The sequence below is a fragment of the Aethina tumida genome, chromosome 1 (assembly GCF_024364675.1).
Source record: "Aethina tumida isolate Nest 87 chromosome 1, icAetTumi1.1, whole genome shotgun sequence".
NCBI lineage: Eukaryota > Metazoa > Arthropoda > Insecta > Coleoptera > Nitidulidae > Aethina > Aethina tumida.
In genome coordinates this window covers 70,861,360-70,882,509 of record NC_065435.1, presented here as the reverse complement: position 1 = coordinate 70,882,509, position 21,150 = coordinate 70,861,360, and the positions used below count along the sequence as shown (strand labels likewise).

The 21,150-nt window shown below is 31.4% G+C and overlaps 3 protein-coding genes across 7 annotated transcripts in view; all 3 read right to left on the bottom strand.

The window, feature by feature from the left end:
* Positions 1-7,034: 7,034 nt before the first annotated feature.
* LOC126265920 (uncharacterized) lies at positions 7,035-7,894 on the bottom strand. Its single transcript, XM_049968830.1, has 2 exons — positions 7,804-7,894; positions 7,035-7,712 (listed from the first exon to the last, which is right to left on the bottom strand). The coding sequence occupies exons 1-2, from the start codon at positions 7,855-7,857 to the stop codon at positions 7,062-7,064; spliced, it is 705 nt and encodes a 234-aa protein (XP_049824787.1). The 5' UTR covers positions 7,858-7,894; the 3' UTR covers positions 7,035-7,061.
* Positions 7,895-9,092: 1,198 nt separating this feature from the next.
* Positions 9,093-9,915, bottom strand: LOC126265923 (uncharacterized). Its single transcript, XM_049968835.1, has 2 exons — positions 9,805-9,915; positions 9,093-9,738 (listed from the first exon to the last, which is right to left on the bottom strand). Exons 1-2 carry the CDS (start codon positions 9,865-9,867, stop codon positions 9,154-9,156), a joined length of 648 nt encoding a protein of 215 aa, XP_049824792.1. The 5' UTR covers positions 9,868-9,915; the 3' UTR covers positions 9,093-9,153.
* A 5,380-nt stretch (positions 9,916-15,295) lies between these two features.
* LOC109596727 (protein winged eye) overlaps positions 15,296-21,150 on the bottom strand; it is a 50,398-nt gene continuing 44,543 nt past the window's right edge. For all 5 annotated transcript variants that reach the window (XM_049963307.1, XM_049963313.1, XM_049963318.1 and 2 more), the window contains 6 exons: positions 18,718-21,077; positions 18,432-18,660; positions 17,858-18,369; positions 17,629-17,805; positions 17,410-17,571; positions 15,296-17,352 (listed from right to left, as the gene is read on the bottom strand). In XM_049963307.1, coding sequence (XP_049819264.1) covers positions 17,125-17,352; positions 17,410-17,571; positions 17,629-17,805; positions 17,858-18,369; positions 18,432-18,660; positions 18,718-21,077 — 3,668 coding nt within the window. In that variant the 3' untranslated portion in view covers positions 15,296-17,124. The remainder of the gene's footprint in view (positions 17,353-17,409; positions 17,572-17,628; positions 17,806-17,857; positions 18,370-18,431; positions 18,661-18,717; positions 21,078-21,150) is intronic.

Genomic DNA, 21,150 nt, shown 5'->3' with positions numbered 1-21,150 from the left:
ACAGTAAATTTTTGAAACACCTGTATACTCTTTTATGAAAGACGTGGTGCTGTCCAAAACGCATGTTTCGACATTGTGCAAAGTATTTTTCTGTTTACTGATGAAATCTTCCGTCAAATGAATAATTTGATTCATAACGACCCTTCTTTCTTTCACTATATCAAAAATAGTTTCCAATAAACAATCGTCTGAAAGACAGTTATCTATTCTTTCTTTAAAAGAAGGAAGAGTTCGAGAAGTGTTTCTTATTTGAATTGCAACTTCTTCAACGGCCACTTCTAAGTTATCGATGTAGGTATATTCACATACTCGCCATATCCGATTAATACGTTCTGAGCCATCAATTGCTTCTTTCCATATCAAATCACAAACATTTCCTAATATGTATGTATGACAATTTCCCGTGATGTTATCATTTTTTTCCGTTAATATTAGTTCCTGAGCTAAAATATTTTTTATACTGCGGTAGCTACCATGAATTTCCTCAGAGAAGTTTGATATTAAAGTTGTTGATTCATTTTGTTTTATTGCTATTGCATCTCTGACATCTTGTAATATATCGTACGATAACTCCAATAACTCGGGACTTATAGGTGGAATAACAGTAGTAGTTCCGGAAGAAGTAGAAGGTTTGAGAGTGGAAGTACCTATAAAATATGTGGTCTCTATTAATGTACTGTTATTATAATGTGAAGTTTATAGTTTAATTACCTTTAGAATAAGTAGTTGATATGGTAGATGATTCGCTGACAGAAGTGGTAGTCGGATCGGTAGTAGTAACTAAATCGATACTGGAATCGGAAGAGCTACTCGTTTTGAAAATATAGAAACAAATTATCTAAAATATTACAAAATATGTTAATTATTATTTTTTTTAATTTGATCATTTATGCACTAGTGTTTATTTTAAAACCCATTTAGTTCTGATTATGTGAAATTTTTATTAAAAAAAAGAACTTCTGCAGATTTATTGTCATAACCAGTCGGGATTTAAAATAAATGTCAAATAATCTTTTAAAATTTTCTTACCGCCTGGACGACACAAATAAAAATTAATATCGCTAGAATACACATAACCTTGCTTAGGCAAGTCATCTTGCTTTGTACAATAGTACAAAATTTGAATAGCATCGTTTTGCTTTTACTTATCTAATCATTAATTGATTTACAAAAGATCACACTCGATAATTGTTGCATATTAAATTTCATTAAAATAAACAAATCCTTATAAAATGTATGATAAGAACAAAATAAATTTTGTATATACTGTTACTAGAAATATTTGAAAAAAAAAATAAGTAATATGAGTGAGCAATGTCAAAAGACTATTCATATATTTAAATAATTTTGTTTCAGTCGAGAATTGTGACCAGGACAATTATCCTGTTGAGATTATATAAGTTCAAAAGAAATACCTAAATTACGAAACGCGTAAATAATCTAACAGGTAATAGGTCAAAATATTTTTTGTCGACACCATCAATAATTTGATTGAGATGCCAGAGTGTTGTATGTAATATTTCAGGTATCGAATCATTTTATTTTAGGGATTTTGTATTTTTTACATTTTGTAATATATATTACACTTCTTTCAATAACTTTGTATTTTTAGAAGTCCACTCAGAAAAGAAAGTACCTCACATGTGGTAAAGAAATTGCCGAGAAACTGATTAGTAATTTAATAAATAACAACTTATATATAAATAGGACCAATAATATATACTTCATATTTCTGTATATTGAACAAATTTTAAGTTTCACTTTTTTATATTTTTTATTTAACATTTTGCGGCATCAGATAATGAAAGTTATCAGTTATGTTTTATTAAGCGTTATTAAAATTTAAGTGATATTGAATTAGATCAAACAGATTAAAAAATTTTAAACAAATTTATTAATAAAAAATGTTTTATCAAATATTTATCTTTAATGAAATGGTCAACAATTTTCATTAATAAATTATTTCGTTGAATTGATAACTAGATTTGTAAAGTTATAAGTAACAATCCAGAAATTTCTAAATATATGTATGTGTCATATACAGTAGACAATTTTACATGAACGGGAAATCAAGAAATACCATTTTCCGCTTAAGTTCATTCACATTTCAATTTTGCTTTCTTATAAAAGATAATTTCTGGCAAACCAAATTGGTGAGTGTATTTTATTTCGCAATGTTTTCTGGTGAACAATGATGTGTCCCGGTGTCTAGGAAACTACTTGAGAATTTTCGAGATTCGGTTTTAATGCTGTCGAAATTTCTGGACGGTGGTCTGACAAATATGTAGGTAACAGATACATGTTTGGCCCTTCTAGAAATATTTCATCAAGGCAATATATTGGGATATGATTAAAAATCAGTTCCTCAGATTCTCACTTATACAGGTTATAATAGGTAGCAGTCCTTATTATTTTTCTCTTATAGAAATTTTTGTGAGTTTAAATTCCCCATTTTCCTCCGGCAATTACTCTCACTTGTAAAATTTTTCTTTTTCCAGGTAAACGGTATTTTTGTGACGAACAATTTAAATAAAACAAAATCAATATTTAAAATGTTATTTTATTTAATTTTGCCAAATTCTCATTTTTAGAAATTTACAATTTTAGTTAAATTTAACAATTTCAGTTGTTGTTATTCAGTTTTTGGGTGCTGCAGCTGTACAGTCGCAGTAAATTTCTGAAATGTTAGTATGTTCTGCTATGAACGATGAAGTGCCATCCAAGACGCATATCTCGAGCTTTGATAAAGTGTCTATCAGTTGGCTGTTGATGGACTTCTTTAAAGTTTCAATTTTATCCAAAATGGTTTTCTTTTCTTTTAATATATCAGATATAGCGTTCAAAAGGCAATTATCATCGGAACACTTTTGTATAGTATCTTTGTAGGGACAAAGAGTATCGGATGTTTTTCTTAACTCAGAAATAAATTCGTCAGAAACTTCTGATAAATGATCGAAGTACGTAAATTCACATACTTTCCATTTTCGATCAATTCGGTCTGTACCATTTAATGCTTCCAACCCCAATAGGTCACAAACGGTGGTATTATATCCGGGTTTAGAACAGCTTTCGGAATGCTGGTCAATTTCAGCGATTTTATCTCGTTTCTCTTCCAATGTATTTTTTATGCTTTCATAATCAGATTTAACCATATCGATTAAATTTGTTATTTCAGGTATTGATTCATTTTGTTTGCTTTCTATTGCATATTGTACAAGTTCTAATACATCATTAGCTTCTTCCAATAACTCCGGATTTGGACCATCAGTAGGTAAAATTTCCTCCTAGAAATAAAAATAAATTAAGCATTTTCTACATTCGGAAAAAATTATTTGAAAGTTTAATCAGGTATTTAATACATGTTTAGTTGTATATTGTCTTATTAATATAAAAAATAATTTTGTCTTACCGTCGTGACGGAGAAAACCACAAACAGAACGAACAGTAGAGACTTCATCTTGTATATTGAGAAAACCTAGGTTTTACCTTTTTATATATTTTTTATCTAATCTTTTATAACAATTAGGGGACACAAGATCTTTATTAATCATGATTACATTAAAAGTTTATCTGATTTGAAATAACATGAAAACGATATTAACAAAATTCTTACAAACAAATTTTATCATCTATCTTTTACCATCTAGCCAATAACTACGTCAAGCCTCAGCATCAAACTCATTTAATACAATATGTAAATCAAATTGTCTAAAGTATAATTTGAACAACTTCGTTTTGTGTGTACGAGTTGTTCAACAGTTATTTGCTAATAAACAATGACCCATAAATTCGGTGTCACTTTTAATGGAATTACTTTGAAATTTTTGCGACTCCCAGATTTATATTACACATATTGAGAAATACTTATAACTTGTTTTGTATTGTTGTTATCGGTGTTATGTTCTTGTTTATTGTTGTGAAAATTTTTGGACGGTCGACACTACAACTGTAAGATGTCTGACTAATAAATTCGAAACAGATACAATTTGGTCGTTCTGCGTCAAGACGACACTTTGGGATACAACGTTCCACGAAATTTAGAAAGTATCACAAATTAAAAATCAGATAATGAACATGCTGGACATTCAAGTATTTATTATTCAGTATTAAGTATTCAGTATTCATTCAAGTATAGCGATGTAGTAGGAAAAAAAGTATATAAAAACCATTAGTTTTAAGATTTATTCGAATTCGATTTCTACCAAATCAATGTTTATGTTGTAAATTAAAAACTATATTTGTTCATTTTTGATATGGTTTATTTTATAGATTTTAAAAATAAATTTTTAGATCTAGAAAAAAATGTAGCATTTATTTTATGCAAAATATAGACACGGTTACTTAATATTTTGTCGTATATCCATGGGCATCTTTTTGTCGTAGAATCAACCAGTATTTGTAGTGTTTCCTGTGGAGTTTAAGCCCAATATGTTTGCGGGATATCAAACAGTTCTTCGATATTCTTTTATTAGTGTGGGTCCATTATGCGACTATTCAAAATGGCCCATATGTACGGTCGGCAGTTACACCTTAAAAGCTATATTCGCTTACGGCAAGTGTGTGAGATTGGAGGGAATAGTAGTAAAAACTGTGCGAGAGTTCAATTGTGACACAGTAAATAAATGTTTTCATATGTGTTATTGCAACAGATTCCTGTTATTAATTTTTGACAAATTAAGAATCGCATATTAATGTATACAACTTTTATATAGTTACAGTTCTTATTTAATTCGTATAATAATTGTTGTCTTAATTCTAATATATTTATTCTAAAAGGTATTTTACTCAATTATCATATAATATGTTGGTAATTAAGAATTATACTCTATCATACGAAAGTTTTTACCATATCGTATTCGTATTAAAAGTTAAATGTATAATTAAAGTAAGTAAATAAATTCAAAAATAAGAATATATTTAAGAAAACAAAATATTAGTATTAAATGTCTATTTGAACAAAATATATTGTATAATAATTCTAAAATAACAACTAAAATGAAACATAATATATAAATACAAAATTATAAAATATAATTGGTATTGTATAATATTAAAAAGGAGGAATCTTACATTTTAGTGAGGTTGGATGTTGGATATACTAAATAAAATGTCCCATTAAGATAAGCTATTTTGAATTAAAAAACTACAGTCTCACAAGCCATAGAAGTTTTGAAAATATTTTGAAATAAGTAATGTTTATTTTTCATTATTGGTTTAGTTCTATTTTTTATATTTTTTATTTTATATCGTTTATTTTTGTTGATCAAGATACCTGAAATATATTGTAAATAAATTAATTTAATAAATAATTCAAATCTAGTATTGTTTAAAAGTTTAAATACCACCCAAAAATTCATGTTATAAATATGATCCATATTAAAATTATAACTAAAATTGAATTCGATCAAATAATTATGAGCTGATTCTCATATACATGAAAAACAAAATAGTAGTTATTAGTGATCATTAGAATTTTAAATTTAATAACAGTCTAAAATTTAGACATATTATTGTTCCCTTGTTCGTGTAAAAGTATAATTCGCATTTGCGTGTCATCAGAAATGTTGCAAGGCATCTTTTCTCAGCAAATGGCAACACTGAGTCATCTAATATGGTCTTATGCTGGGAACGATCCATTTTAGCCGTTACTTGTACTATTGGACCAACGCAAGCTCGGGGAAAACAGCCCCACACCATTAGGCTATCATCACAGTACTTTATAAGGGTTATTTAGTATTTTAACTCTAATCTGGGTCCAGTTAATCGTCTTACATATCGCAAAAGCAAATAAGTTGAACTTTCATTCATCGCTCTAATTTCATTTTTCAACTGTCTAAATAAGATGTACAGCGACAAGATCCATTCTACTCGTTTAACGATTTGTCACGATTCTATCAGTCACATCAACGGCAAATTGTGTCGACATTTTCTTAGACATTTGCCGAGACATTTTGCGGGAATCCATTCTACAAATTTACAAAAATAGTGCATTTGGAATAGTTTTAGAATGAGTATTATATTTTTGAATAATTTTTGTAGTAACACTTTTACCAATATCTACCATTCAAAACTTCACAACGTACGTTTTAGTTTCCAGATTGTAACAAATCCAACAAAAAATCCTGTGCATGACTACTATTGTTCATGTTTCAGTATTTAACAGCGAATGACGATTTAAAATGCAAATTTATAAGAAGATTAGATAGATTAGATTTTTTCCATTCGTCCCTTTTTTCAATACACACTTGAACTTCAACAACTCGAATTTTGATAACTTTGATAAGTAAATTGGTTCAGTCTAGGATGAAAATTATGTGTAATTTTTTCTTGGTAACTCGAAGTCTTGATTGTTCAAGTTATCGAAGTTTAACTGTGTCAAGTGTGATTTTACCCAAAATACCTTTCTTTTCCTTACCCTTCAGCGCTGGTCTTTTAAATTAAAAATTCCCGGTACTTTTTTGATAGAATAGAATAGAATCATGAGCTTATTTAGATAAGTTTTTTCCTATTAATATAAATTTAATTGCTTTTTTATAAAATATAATAAATAAATAAATTTCCATGGATTAACTAAGGTTTGTCTGTTCTGTGTCGAATGGTGTGGACATTTTATAGTCGTTCAATTTGAAATTGTTGCTAAGCAAACATTGTTTAGCATCTTTTGAATAACTTCATCTAGTGTATATGTGATGTCCAACAATTTGTCAACTCTTGTCGACCTTTTAATGTTAATAATTTCAACAGTCGACTACCTAATGTTAAACTATTGTTCTACAATATCTGAAAAATAATTGAAGATAGTAAAACGATTCAAAAGAGCACTAGAATTTTAAAAGTAATTCAAAAATGCAATAATATTTATGAATGTTTAAAAAAAAAACAAAATTAATATCACTTTTGGTTAAACCGTAAGTAGCGCTTAAAATATGTTATATATGTTGCGATAAACTTGCAACTGGAACGTCAATATGTCTTTTCATCTTCATAAATTTTCTATGAATCACTTAAGCGAACAGTTTAAATAAAACAACATCTACATCTAAAATATTCATTTAATTTAACTAGTACTGGTTTTCGTAGGCAGCATAAGTACAATCGCAGTAAATTTTCGAAATACTATTATGCTCAGCTATGAACGAAGTTGTACCGTCGAAAACGCAGTTAATGGCATTGTTCAAGGTACTTTCCTGTTTACTGATGAAATTTGACGTCAATTCATTGATTTTTTTCAAAACGATCCTTCTTTCTTTCACTAAGTCAGAAATAACGTCCAAGAGACATTCCTCATCCTTTCCGCAATTGGAAATTTGATTTTCGAAAGTAGAAAAAATTATGGATGCGTTCTTCACATCAATGACTGCTCCTGATGCAGACTTTTCCAAGTTATCAATGTAGGTGTGCTCACATACTTTCCATTTTAAATCGATACGACCTGAACCATCAACTGCTTCCTTCAACAACCAATTACAAATTGTAATGTCGTATCCCTGTATCTGACAATTTGTGGTCTTGTTGTCAATTTCTTCTATTAGTTTACGTTTTCCGTTCAAAGTTTTATTTACGCTCTGGTATTCAGATTGAATACTTTCCGTGTATTCATTTATTTCCTGGATTGATTTGTTTTGTTGGAGCTCTACTGCTCCTTTTACGTCATATAATAAGGCATATGCTTCATCCCTTAAATCATCATCGAAGCCTGGAGTGGTGGAATACTTGAAAGAATATAGAAATTAGATTAAGCATAACAACTAACAAACATTAAATGAAGTGTACCTAGGCAAGAAAATTTGTGTGTATACATACCTCCTGCGCCTTGACTGCATAAACCACAGCTAGGACCAAAAGCAAGGACTTCATCTTGCTTAACTACTGTCTGGTAAACGGTAAAACGTTGACTGTTTTATACTAAAGTCTTTTATCTAATCTTTTATAATTTACTACATTAAGTTATATGAAAGGGCGACTATTGCACTTCAAATTTGTCAGTAAAAAAAATAATCAATCAATACAATTTCAGTAAAATTGATTGATGACAATCCTTGGTACATTATAAAAAATTATCACGTAAAAACAATTGAAACTTTCATAAAATTATTTTTCATCTGCGTAAAATATCATAGATTGTGACATTGTTGTACACTCCTCGACAAAAGTCCATGGTAGCATGTGGTCCTTTAATATGTTTTCATAAACAAATCGATCAATTTTTTCGGTAATAAGGCCCAACGGGCCATCACCATATGATTTGAAGCAGTCCTATACCGTAACATTGGCCCCTCCATGTTTAACTGTTGATAATTGATATTTTTATATACCATATATAATTATATATAAGGGATTTCTTTACGGATTTTCTTCCAAACAGTCCTATTTCCCACAGTCTTCTTTGCACTCGTGATAAATTTTGTAGATTAATCTGCAGTAATTCTTGATGAATATCACTGGCTCTCAACCTGGCATTTTTCTGGGATACACTCCGTATTGCGAGTTGCAGGTCTACCTGCTCTGAAACGATCCGCAGCAGATCCACAAGTGTCAATTTTATTCACAAATTTGCATGTGGTCCCTTTATTGATGTGCAGAATATCAGAAATTCGATTGTACAACATACCCTCATTTCGAAAGTATACAATTTGTGATTGTAACTAATATTTTTAATTCGCACACTATAATGAGGAGCTAAAAAATACTGATAGATTCCTAATATAAATGTAAATTAAGGAGTTTCCAAACTTATGGTATGGTAAGAAACTGGGTCTTTGTCTACTTCTTATAATATTTTTTATAATAATCGAAATAAACTGCAGTATATATGTATTATTATTATTATTATTATTATTATTATTATTTTGTATATTTTAATATAGATTTTTAATGTTATTTTTTATAATTATTGTTTATTTGCTATTTTGAACAATTATATCTTACGGTTTCCACATTTTTGTCCAGGAGTGTATAAAAAAACGTTACATGAACCTTAAGGAATTAAGAGCATTAGTTGATTAATAATTTTATTATCAATGAATTTCAATAATATTTGATTGAGTCGACAATTTTAATTGAGATTGTTGAAAATGAACTTCTGTGAATAATAAAATTTAAGATTTTTTATTTCTTTATTTTTTTATTATATAATACAATAGATATTTTTGATCATGTATCTTGAAGTAATTTAAGGAATCCTGTTTCGTAACACGCCATAGTGTCTTCCCAAATATGTTCTATCATAGAAATATACGCATCGCCTCGTCGAAAAATACCTTCCAACAAATTGAATTGCAATCGGTCCACTGTACCAATAATATTATGAATACAATAATTATTTTGGCACTGAGGCAGTAAATGATCAAAATCTTGTAACAACTTCAGTTTACCGTTCATTTTTTCATTTATTGCATCATAATAAATTTGAATCTGATTATAACTGTTCAGGAAACAAATCGCCCATTTTATCTCATGTCGTTTTTGATAATTTGAATATTGGTCACCCCATTCTACACACTTAGTTAAGTTCTCTATAGATTGGTGATGTTCACAAAGAACATAATTATTCGAAAAGTCTTGGAATATTTCCAATTCATTGATGTAATCGAATTCATTCTGAAAATTTTCATTCCATTGTTTCAACGTCATTGATTCTTGATTTACCGTAGAATAAACATCTTCAATTACTGCAGATAGAAAATCGTTCGCATTTTGTAACAGATCAGGATCAACTTGTCCTGATATTAATATAATCTAGAATTAATAAAATTGTTTTCAATATCAAGTGACAGATTTAGATAAACCATAGTTATTATTTACCTGTGTGAAATACAGTAACAGGGAAAAACAAGTTTGTGCTGGTTGTAACATTTTTGCACTCATATATTCTTGATGTTTTTTGTTTGTTTGTTTGTCTCTTATAAAAATATTAACCAGAAAACATGTAACAATCAACTCCAGCCATAATATTGCTTATCTAAACTTTATCAATTTTAGGGATAATCGATAATTGTTTAATACACTGATAAAACGGTTATAGGCTTCTGACATTCATATATTGTTTGCTTGTCTTCTTCTTCTTTGTTTTTGGTATAACAGAGGTAAAATTGACATAAGCTAAGAAAGTGACTCATTCATTGTATACTGAGAATAGTAAAGATAAAATGAGACTGAACATTTCTTAAAAAGTCATTACTGTCCAATTACATATATAAATAAAAAATGTCTATTACTATTACTTTAAAACTAAGCTTATTATTATCACCAATAATATTATTAATATTCTTATTATTACTATTCCAGTGACCATGATTGGTGCAATGCCGGCAGTGGCGGTGCGCCACGAGCGCCGCAAAGGCCAAGAGAAAAGATCGAAACGACCGAGCCAGCTGTACATAGGGGGCCACTGGTTACCCCCCACGAGCCCCAGCCCGACGCCGAGTCCAGGGGCGAACGAAGACGGCGTCGATCGTCTACCGGAGCTGTACATCTGCGGAAAGGTGTCGGCGTTGCAGATAATTGTCGGTTCGATCCTGCTAGGTGCAATAGTGCTGATTGTGGGGCTGGTGCAGTTGGTGCCGAATGCGGCCGACGCAGATCACAGGTATATCTTCATTGGAGCGGGCACGATTTTGCTGGTGGTGGGTTTTATTATGACGGGGGTTAGATGCTTTTGCATTCACTGCGCCCTGAGAAATGCGAGACTGGCGATGGAGGATCCACCCCCCGCTTTGGATGCTGTTAACAGTATAGACGTTCTGGTCCAGAGAAGGGATACGCAGGTGAGATGATGATACGTTTGAATTTCTATTTGGGTTTAGTGTTGGTCTTTATAAAAATGATAAGAAAAACCTTGAATAAACTTGCATACATATTTTTATAAAGGACTTACACACAGAATGTCATTATACATTTTTCCACCATTGATTTTATTTCAAGCACTTCTTTCTTGCAGTTCTTTCATTTTCATACTGTTTTTCTTTTTAGGGAAAAGGATATATCCTCTTAACATTCGAAGATGTAGATAAGCCAAGATACTTTAATTAGCAAATATAAATCGAATTATCATTTCTAAGTGATATTATTATTCCAAGAAAACATATTGTGATTGTACATATGAATGAGGACCATTTTTTATTATATAAAAATATTATACATATAAAATTACAATGTACTTTTTATAAAAAGTATGACTTTTTATGAGGAGAAACTAAATAATACATATTATTTTTTAAACTTTGCTAAACAAATACAATTTTTTAATCTACTTTTTCTAAATGTATTTTTATGTCCCAAATAAAGCTGTAAATTTTTTTAAACTTGTAATTTTAATCAAATCTTACTGAAATATTTGGGTAAGTGGCGTAAATCTAGTAGCAATAAAATAATGTATGAAATATGTCTACTGAAATTTATATACATATATTTTTAATTAACTTCCACAATTAATAGTTAAATTTCAGTAAACATTATTGATGACTAAATCAAAGTTAAAACTCCCCTTTTAGAAGTAGGTAGGTAGAGTTGGAGTAATTTAAACTTGAACCTAGTTTGGATAATAGCCCTGTAGGTTGGCGTTTTTTTTGAAAAACTGCTTGCTCTTATGTTATAGCTCTCACATCGAAAATGTTGCATAGCACAACATTTTTGATTTAGCTAAACTAAAAACAATAACAACTTAAAACCAAAATTAAACGTTTTACCCAAAAGCATGTTGGCATAAAATAAACATCTAAAATAAATAAAAGAGTCACATCATTATTGAATATTGTAAGCTTCAAACAGTGTGAAAAACTAGGTTACAACAATCTATTTGAGTATAATATTAACGCCATTTTTCTCTTTTGTGACTCTTCTAATAAATGTTCTTCTAAAAATCAAACCATAACAGTAATTAAAATATATCTAATAACTGACTTATTTTCCAGATAACTTCACCATCTGAATTAGATGCCTTAATAACGCAAGGAAACCATGGAAATGACAAGGAACAGCTTAATAGCGACACTTAAGATGTTTGATGCCAGGATTAAAATGGAAACGGAAAAGGGTTTTTAGACCGATTTAATGCCACTAATTGGAGTTGTTGTCTATAAGCTTTTTTACGCTTTTCGCATAAAAGTTAATCGGCATATTGTAAGCACTATGGAAAGATTTTTTGTTCAGAAGGATATACATAAAAATGTTCACTGTTATGTGGAGGTTCTTATGAGGTGGTGCTTTTGATGTAGAAGATTTATTTTGTATTTTAGTGAACTTACTTTGGTTGGGAACGTAAAAATTAGGACGTTTTGTTAGCTTAACGAAATTGTCAAACTTCAGTGCAATGAAGGGCAGTGCAAGTTATTTAGACACAAAAAATTTGAAGAGAGAAGATTGGTGGTTGTTTGATCGAGAATCAAAAAATAGCTTTTCAAATTTTTTCATAAATTAGTAGTTAAAGCAGAGCGCACATTTAGACACATAGAATTAGTTACAATTCTTATTTCATTTCCGACTAGAAAAAAATCAGTTTAATTTGGCATAACCCTAAACTATTTTTGTACTAAAATTGTGATTTTTACAAGCTGTGAAAAATTACTCAAATTACTGTATATGATTTTACTGACATATGTACATATCTAACTACATATTTTAACTGTGTTTTATCAAAATTCACCAAGGGCGAGTTTTGATCAATTATTTTCTATATAATGTACCAATTTTATTGTAGATCTTTATAATATGGGCGATTTCCAATTTTTAAATATCAAAGCAAACTGTTGGAAAAGTAAAATAAAACTCTAAAAACCACTTTATTTAATATGGGTATAGAAAACAGACATAAGTTTTACTTTTCAAACTGGCTAATTTTTAAGTATTCTTAGATTTGTACATGACAAATTTCACAGGGTCTTCGAAATATTTACACGATTTTGCCAAATTTTGATTCTTCCATTATTTTCCAAAAAGATTGTCGGAGCAAAACTTGACGGAACTTTTGTTCTGTAAACATTTCTGACCAATATTTTCTACTTTTGTGCCAATCTGCGACTCAAACCAAGTAAAAAAGGTCCATAACGCCTTTCCAATTGTATAGACTGTCTGTTAAATTACAGTACTTAAGGCATTTTATATAGCCTTTTACTAGTTTTATCCTAAAAATATATATCTAAAATAATTTACTAGAGCACTCAATAACAAATTTTTGCCACAAAATGACAACAATTTGTTAATTCAGTGTGTTAATAAGTACAAGCCTCTAAATAATCCACTTGATATCGGGCTTGAACTTTGATACTATGCACAATGTAATTCTTAAACCTATAAAATAACATAAATACGATCAACTAAAATTTTATAAAGGACACGTTCTGTGTTTCCGCGTTTACCCAATTTATTTTTTATATCAAGATTCCACTAGACTTCAAGAATAGAAAAATATAACTGGTAGCCCCTCTATTGAAACCGTCGAACTTAAATTGAATTAAAATGTCCACAACTACTGGCTAAATAGATGGTATTAGAAAACACAGAGGGAATTAGTGGAATTATTTTATTGTTGGATGTGCTTCTATTTTTGTATTATGGTTTAATTTCTAAGAGGATTTTATATGACATGCGTTGTTAATTACGTGCGATTTTTATAATTATTTACATGGAATTGTTTCGAAAATACGCTTGGCTATTATTTTATTTATCAAAAAAAAGCTAAGTGTAATCTGACAAGTGCTGTTTAATTTAATTCCAAAACTATATATAAGTATACTAATTGATTCAAAAGGAACATATTATTTTTTATATTTTTTTAAAATACTATATAACACATATTTACATGCTCTGTAAGTATAATGAAAACTTGTTCGTATATATTGTATAAAGTTTAATAAACTGTTTTACAAATCATTGAATTTTATTCATTATCCTTTTACAGTATTCCTTTCTCTTTATATATTAATTGCATTCCTCAAAAATAAAGTAAGTGAAGTCTTGAATATAACACGTTCATAAATAATATAATAAATATATTCTCAAACTATTTTACGGTAAGGAATTTTTCGGGACACGAAAGAGCTAGAATTAAAATTAAATAAATCTTGATGTTACACTATAAAATTTGGCAAAAGAAAAATGATAAAAAATTATAAGGTTTTCACAAACTTGTCACTCTTGTTACTATAGTTAGTTGTTATATCTTTTACAAATAAATATGAAGCTATATGAAGCATATGCTACTCGTGTAGCAGAGTTCCCATTTAAAAGCCCTGCTAAACGTCGAGTTATACAAGTCCCTTCTTGATAGAAATAATTGAACCAATCCGTAATCATACGAAATGGAAAACTTAGGAGACCACCAAGTCAAGGAATGCCGCCTGGTCACTATAAAACATATCGTATTTAAACAGTGGCTATTTGTACTAGTTATATATAAATTTTGCTTTTTTCATTTTATTTTACTGACGAGTATCCTTTTTCAGAATGGACTTTAGGGAGCCACTAATACATTGTTCTGGCGGGAAATTCACTGTACGAGTTTAACAAAGTAGTACTCCAATTGAACAAAAAGGAAAGCAATGTACCTCTGATCAACACTGATGCAAATTTTGAAAAACTCCAAATTCTTACATTTTGATTTATTAATCGTTTATCTAAATATTTAATTTTTATTTTTCAAACAAGTGTCCAATCATATTTAAAACCATTAGTGACATTAGTGAAATTTGAGTTTGGTGATAGACAGGCCTTAATACGCATGCGCGAACGAAGAATATGTGAGATCCACGCTAATATCTTTTAGTGTATGGAGGTACTTTTGAAAATTTCTTCGAAGTACTTACAAACGGAATATTGTAGAAAATTATCACTGTTTGCATAGTTTGTCGATTTTACAATATAATACCCTTCGAAATAAGAATAAAAATTAAAAAATAATATATAAAATAACTTTATATTAATATCAACTTACGTTAACTAGAGATGAGACACTGCCTCATGTAATCTGATTAGTCGCCACTATTTTAACCTCACGAGAATAAACTTTGAGCATTCTCTTAGAATATTACAATATGCAATATTCGAAATTTTAAAAGTAACACAAGTTATTCTGAAAACAAGCACCCTTCTTTTGCAACAATTCAAATTCAAAACTTTTATTCAGATGGAATATTTATGTTGCAAGATAAGTAGCAAGTAATTAATAACTTCGTTTGTTTAGTTTTTTTTTTGTAGTAGGTGCTGCAATGTTCTACTTTTATAATTTATAAGAACATCTAATATTTTAATATTTATATAATAATATTTAATTGAGTGGTTGTAAAAAAAACACAAAAAATCTAATGAATACTTATATTTATGATAAAATTGTAAGCCAAAATATATACAAGCAAAAAATATGTACAGTGGCATATTCTTTCCTCTCAACCCTGATACTAATTTTGAGGATTTCAAGCCCCAAAATTTTGATTTCCCTTTTTATTTCTCAAAAAAATGCAGCACCATATTATTGAAAATATGCAAAAATAACACTTCTATACAAGTAATAAAATATCTCATCAAATTTTTGTCACTATTCTAGAAAAACATAGATTTTTATACAAATACGTATTTTTTTGTCAATGTCCAGTTCCAACCTTATTAGGTTAAACTTGCGCATTGTAATAGCATAAATATTATAAATAAATCGTTTAATATGAATGTCTCTAAGTGCAAAAAAATACAATAATAATACTTAGATATTTTACAAATAAATATTCAATATAAAATATTCGACGTTTTAAAAATAACATAAAATTCTTATAAAAAGACATTCACTGAAAACAAACACTCTATAACAAGTGATAAAATGATAACACAAAGTGATGTAACAAATGCAAAAAATTTACATTTTATGCAAAGATTTAAGGCTCTCTACAGTACTTTTAAAAAATAATCGACCAGTAAAACATAAGAAATACTATAATAAAAAATTAAAACTAGTAAGTATACTTAAGCACCTATACTAAGTGTTTTAAGCGTATAATTCTGTAATATTTAACTGAAAATGTACAAGTGGAAGATTTTCTTTTCACAGAGATAAAAAACTAAAATATATATTCAAGCCACTGTTTCCTAAAAGGCTATTAATATAATCTAAGTACTATATATTTGAGTACATTGCACATTTATATTCTTATATTTTATTATTTTCAAGTCACACAAAAAAGAACAGTCAATTGAAATTTTTGTATGACTTGAAAATAAACTCCAAAATATTAAATGCCAATAGTGTGTCACCAGGTCATTTTTTTAGTCTATATTTTACAAAAATTAGGCACCATTTCATTCAGTCCAAAAGTTACATAAATTGATTGTTATTTTTTTGTATTTTTTACATAGATTTTTTTTCTTTCTTAAATTTTCCAAAAAAATGGCCGCCAATTGTTCAGTAAAAACGACCAAAATGACTCTATTGGTCCTAATATCAAAATATATCATTCTCATCTGTTTCATATTTACAATTTACAAAGGGGTACACGAAAAATTTGATAGAAAAATCTCGCTACATTTACAGTATACATAAGAATAAATACAGGATGTTGAAATTTAATATGCTCAGGTTTCAGAAGTTACCAAACAGAATTTATATAACATCACTGCTTTTTTCATTCCAAGTGCAGATATGTAAATGTAACTATTGCTATTGTAGCTGGTGCAAAAAATTAAATTCCTGAGCCACCCTGTATAAGTTACATCCATTTATGTATACGCTATCTAAAATCTACATAGTTTAGATATAACTGTCTTACAAATCTAAATTGTACTGATGTTTATTATTAATGTTCTTATATGGGTACGCTAATTGATTTTTTCTATCAAATAGAAAATTAATGTGCCTTAGGATGGACCAAAAATCACAAAAAATATACTTTAAGTCATACATCTGACCTACTCACTAGCATCTCTTCCACTGTCAATTCAGTCCATTAATATTAATTAATATCACCTCTCGGCGGTCAACTGCACCAACCGGACAACCTCATAAACCTTTTCCATCTAAACAAAAATAAACGAAACAAACTCAACATTCAAGTCCATATAGCACCAAAAAATCACTATCTTATATAATAAATACATGATTTGTTGTAAGATTTAAATTATTGCATCATACAGATCGTCTTCAGATTATTCCGCGTCCAAAAATGGTATTCCCGCCTCCATTTTCAAATTCTTAGAACCAGGATCGTAATAACCGGCCAAGTAATAAATATCGTTGTTGTCATATATCGTGGCGTATCTCTGTGGATCATTCCCCAATTTCTCCCTGTACTCCTTCAATGGTACCACTTCGCATTTGTGAGAAATGGTTTGCACGTCGTTTTCATCTGCATGTGGAGATTCAAACAGGGCACCCTAGAAAATTACATTTTATATTCGATTGATGTTACAATTTTAAATTTTTACACTTACTGGATATTGGAGATTCAGAGGACAACCAACCGTTTCTTCAGGATGATAGAACCATTTCACTTTGACTATCATGGTACCACACACCTCCCACATAGATTCAATTCTTCCAATGTACGGTCTGTCCGGCCTTCCAGTGGATAAAAATACCGCACAATCACCAATCTAAAACAAGATATTTGTAAGTTTGCACGTTTAATAAAAATTTTAAGTTCTTCTTACAGTTATGAATTCATTTCCTCTTTGTATGGATTTATAAAAGCACTTCTTGGACCTGCCTTTAACTGACCTTTTGTAACCTTTACCAGCCCATCTCCATAATTGATTCGCAGGCAAAAATGCGCTGATTTTACTTCTACTCTCGCAAGATTCTTGTCTATTCCTCAACTTCTTCGACTTCTAAAATGATTCAACATCAGATAAAGTCACCAATGAAACTGCAATACACTACCTTGATCTGCTCTGATTCCAAAATGTCATCCATTGTGACTTCGTCGTCAGGATTTGCCACTACATGATATTCAGGATAAGTTTCCTCTTCAAGCACATCTTCGTCCACTTCTTCAACAGGTTGTTGAGTCTCTACAATAGGCTTCTCTTCGACACGTTCCTTTTCGTGATGTTTCTTGTGTTTCTTGTGCTTCTTATGTTTCTTGTGTTTGCAGTTATCATCCACACACTTATGTTTCTTCTTTTTCTTCTTATCATCGTGCATTAGCTTCTCCTTTAGTTTTTCGCGTTTCTTTTTCTTCAGTCTTTTCTTAGCTTCCTTGTATTCGGTCGGTTTTTCTGTTTTATCCGGTTTGTTTAGGTCCTTGTTTTCTTTTTCTACGTCGAAACTCTTCGAGTCGCTATGAGATTCATTGTTGGTGGAGATCGACGATCTGCGCTCTTCTGTCGAGATGCTTGTAGAAGCTCGCCGTCTCCTTTTACTTAGGCTCAAAAGGGGATTTGGGTCATATTCTAAAACAAAATTATGAGGGTATTAAAATAATGTTTATTTTACAAGTTTGTAACCGTAGTACCTATGATAGGATAATCTGCCGGAAGGAATCTTATGTCTTCCAGTGCGATTTTACCGCTGTCTCCATCGTCAAACTCGACAGAAACAAATTTTCCATCTAACTGAGGATCTGGAGTACCAGGTTCTGCAACACTACCAGGATACAAGCAACGGTACTGCTGGCTCCAGTAAGCACACAATCTGGTACCAACTGGTAAATCTTCTGTACTTTTTGGCGACACTTCTACAATCTGTAATTAAAATTTACAATAAAAGCATGTCCCATTAAAATAAACATTGTTACTTACAGCATCTCTTAAAATCTCCTCCCTGGACATTATATGAGGCCGATTTCCTCTTTCCCCATCTAACGTAATTGAATACACATCTGGAGGCTCCAAAGCGTTCAAACATCCAGCATAAAACAAACCTCCCATAGCGGTCAGCACTCTTAATTTATCCACTTCCAGAAGTTCAGCAGTCAACGTACATCTAGTATCGTCAGGTTTTACTTCCTCTACAATTTCTTCTTCCGGGTCTTCCGGTGATTCTTCCACTTTAGACGCAGCAGTTACTTGAGTGAGTGATTCCTCAAGTATTTCAGCGTGTTCAGCTTCGTCAATGTCGATTTCTATGTGATCAACGATCTCGTCGTCATCTTCATCCTCAGCCTCTGCTTCATATTCGTAATCATTATTTTCTTCATCCAAATATGGTTTAATAGTCGGTTCGGCCTTTAACTTGGGTCTAATCTTAGGTTTCTCAGTTTCTATGTTGTTGTTGATATTTTTTATCTTCTTAATCTTGGGGGTGGTTGTTGCTATGTCGTCCAAATATCTAGGAGGACTTTCTGAATAGACTTTGCTTTGTAGCTGCAATTTTTCTTTAGCTGCCAAAAGGTAACCCACAAAATTGGTCTTTGGCTTTTTTGCTACAATCGTTTCGGTCGTAACTTGATATCCAGAACTAGTCATTAGTCTTTTAGGCCTTCCAACCTTGCGTTTCTTGGATGAAGACTTCTCAGGAGATGAGTCCACATCAGACGGAGTGTGTGGTCGTTTCTCGGCTATATAACCTTCAACCGGACAAAGAGTAGGCGGTTTTAATAACTCGGGAACATTTTTAGGTTTAACATTTGTATCAATTTTATCCAACAATGGTGGAGGAGTTAAACTTCTCTCAGAATTAGTCGACTTCTTCCTTGACTTTTTTTTGGAGCATTCATGGTGCTTCTTTGGTTTCAACTTGCTCAGTTCCCTCTGCTTTTCTTTGTACTGTCTTTGAATTTCCGCGAGTTTCATCCTCATATCTAGTTCATTAGGATTTATGCAAGGCCATTCGCCTTTGCAACAAGTGGTCTGAGTTTTACTAGCAATGAATTTTTTTACTTCTTCCTCTGTTTCGGGAGTTTTATAAGACCTGAAGTCTTTGACTTGGCAATCGCATTTTTGCTTTTCTTTATCAACGTCTAAGCGTTTACTTTTGTGTTTCTTGCGTTCTTTGTCTTCGTCTGATCGTCTCTCACTTTTCATCTTCTTTCGTCTAGGTTCGTCGGACGAATGTTTCTTAGACTTTCTCTTTTCTCGTCGCCTCTCCCGGTCGCGTTCTTTTTCTTTAATTTTTACTGTATCACTTTTAACTTTTTCTTGTGTGTCTAAATCTAAATCTTCTTTGGGTTTTTCCGTGCACTCCTCCATTATTCTCTGCTCGGCTAATGCGCAGAGAAGATCTAAACCACCCAAGCTTTCTTCAGGTTTCTTTACAACGTCAGGTTCAAGTTCCGGAACTACCTTAGGTATTTCTATGTTATTTTCTTTGGGTTCTAAAACTACACTTTCATCCTCCGTCGAACTCCTGCAGCTCTCAAACTCCACGATACTGTTCGAAAGTAATTCAAGCCCGCTAAGATCAGGTTTGTTTGCAGGCACAGTCTCTTCGGATATTTCAGGCTCCTTCGTTTCAGGAATTGCGGGTTCCTCGAGGATTTCTGTAATTTTTGGACCTGGCTGTTCGATTTCCGGTTCAGGTACTGATTCTTGCGGGTACTCCGGAATAGCATCTTCTTCCACAACTTTTGGTTCTGTTATTTCCGGTACTGTGTGTGTAGTGTTGTCGTCTTCACTACAGATAGGTGTGTCGGTTTGGTTGCTGGCGTCTTGGACTTGCGTTTCCTCCTCTTGTATTTGGACATTGTCCGGAGGTGGTGTCAGACACGCTACCGGTGACGTGGCTTGTGACCTGCAGGTAGTTTCGTTGGTGGAAGTTTGCGACAGGATTAAATTAGTGGGATGCTGATAGATCAGGTGCGTTGTGACCAAGGGAGTCATGCTGGAATCCGTGTAGACGGTTCCGGTATTGCTAGCAATGGTGCTAACAGCTTGTAACGTTTTGGTTTGGTCTAACGTGGTGGCGTCTGTTTCGATTTTGATGAGAGTGGTCGCCGGTATGGGCATGGGGATTTTTCGTTTGGCGTCTGTGGTGACTGCAACCAGTCTTGTACTGTGGGTTTGGGTGTGCTGATGGAGCGTGGTGCTGCTCGATAGGTAATCTGACGCAGAACTCAACAGCTGCAGAGGAGGTGGCGGTAAAGACGGCAATGACGGTAATGAAGGCAGAAGAACTGAAGGCGGTTGGGGGTAACTCGGCCAAACCACCTGTTGCAACGGTTCTGTAACAACGAGATGCTTAGTTAATTGGGGTTCGATCTGTTTGAGGTGGTGACATAAACTGAATTAGTCGAC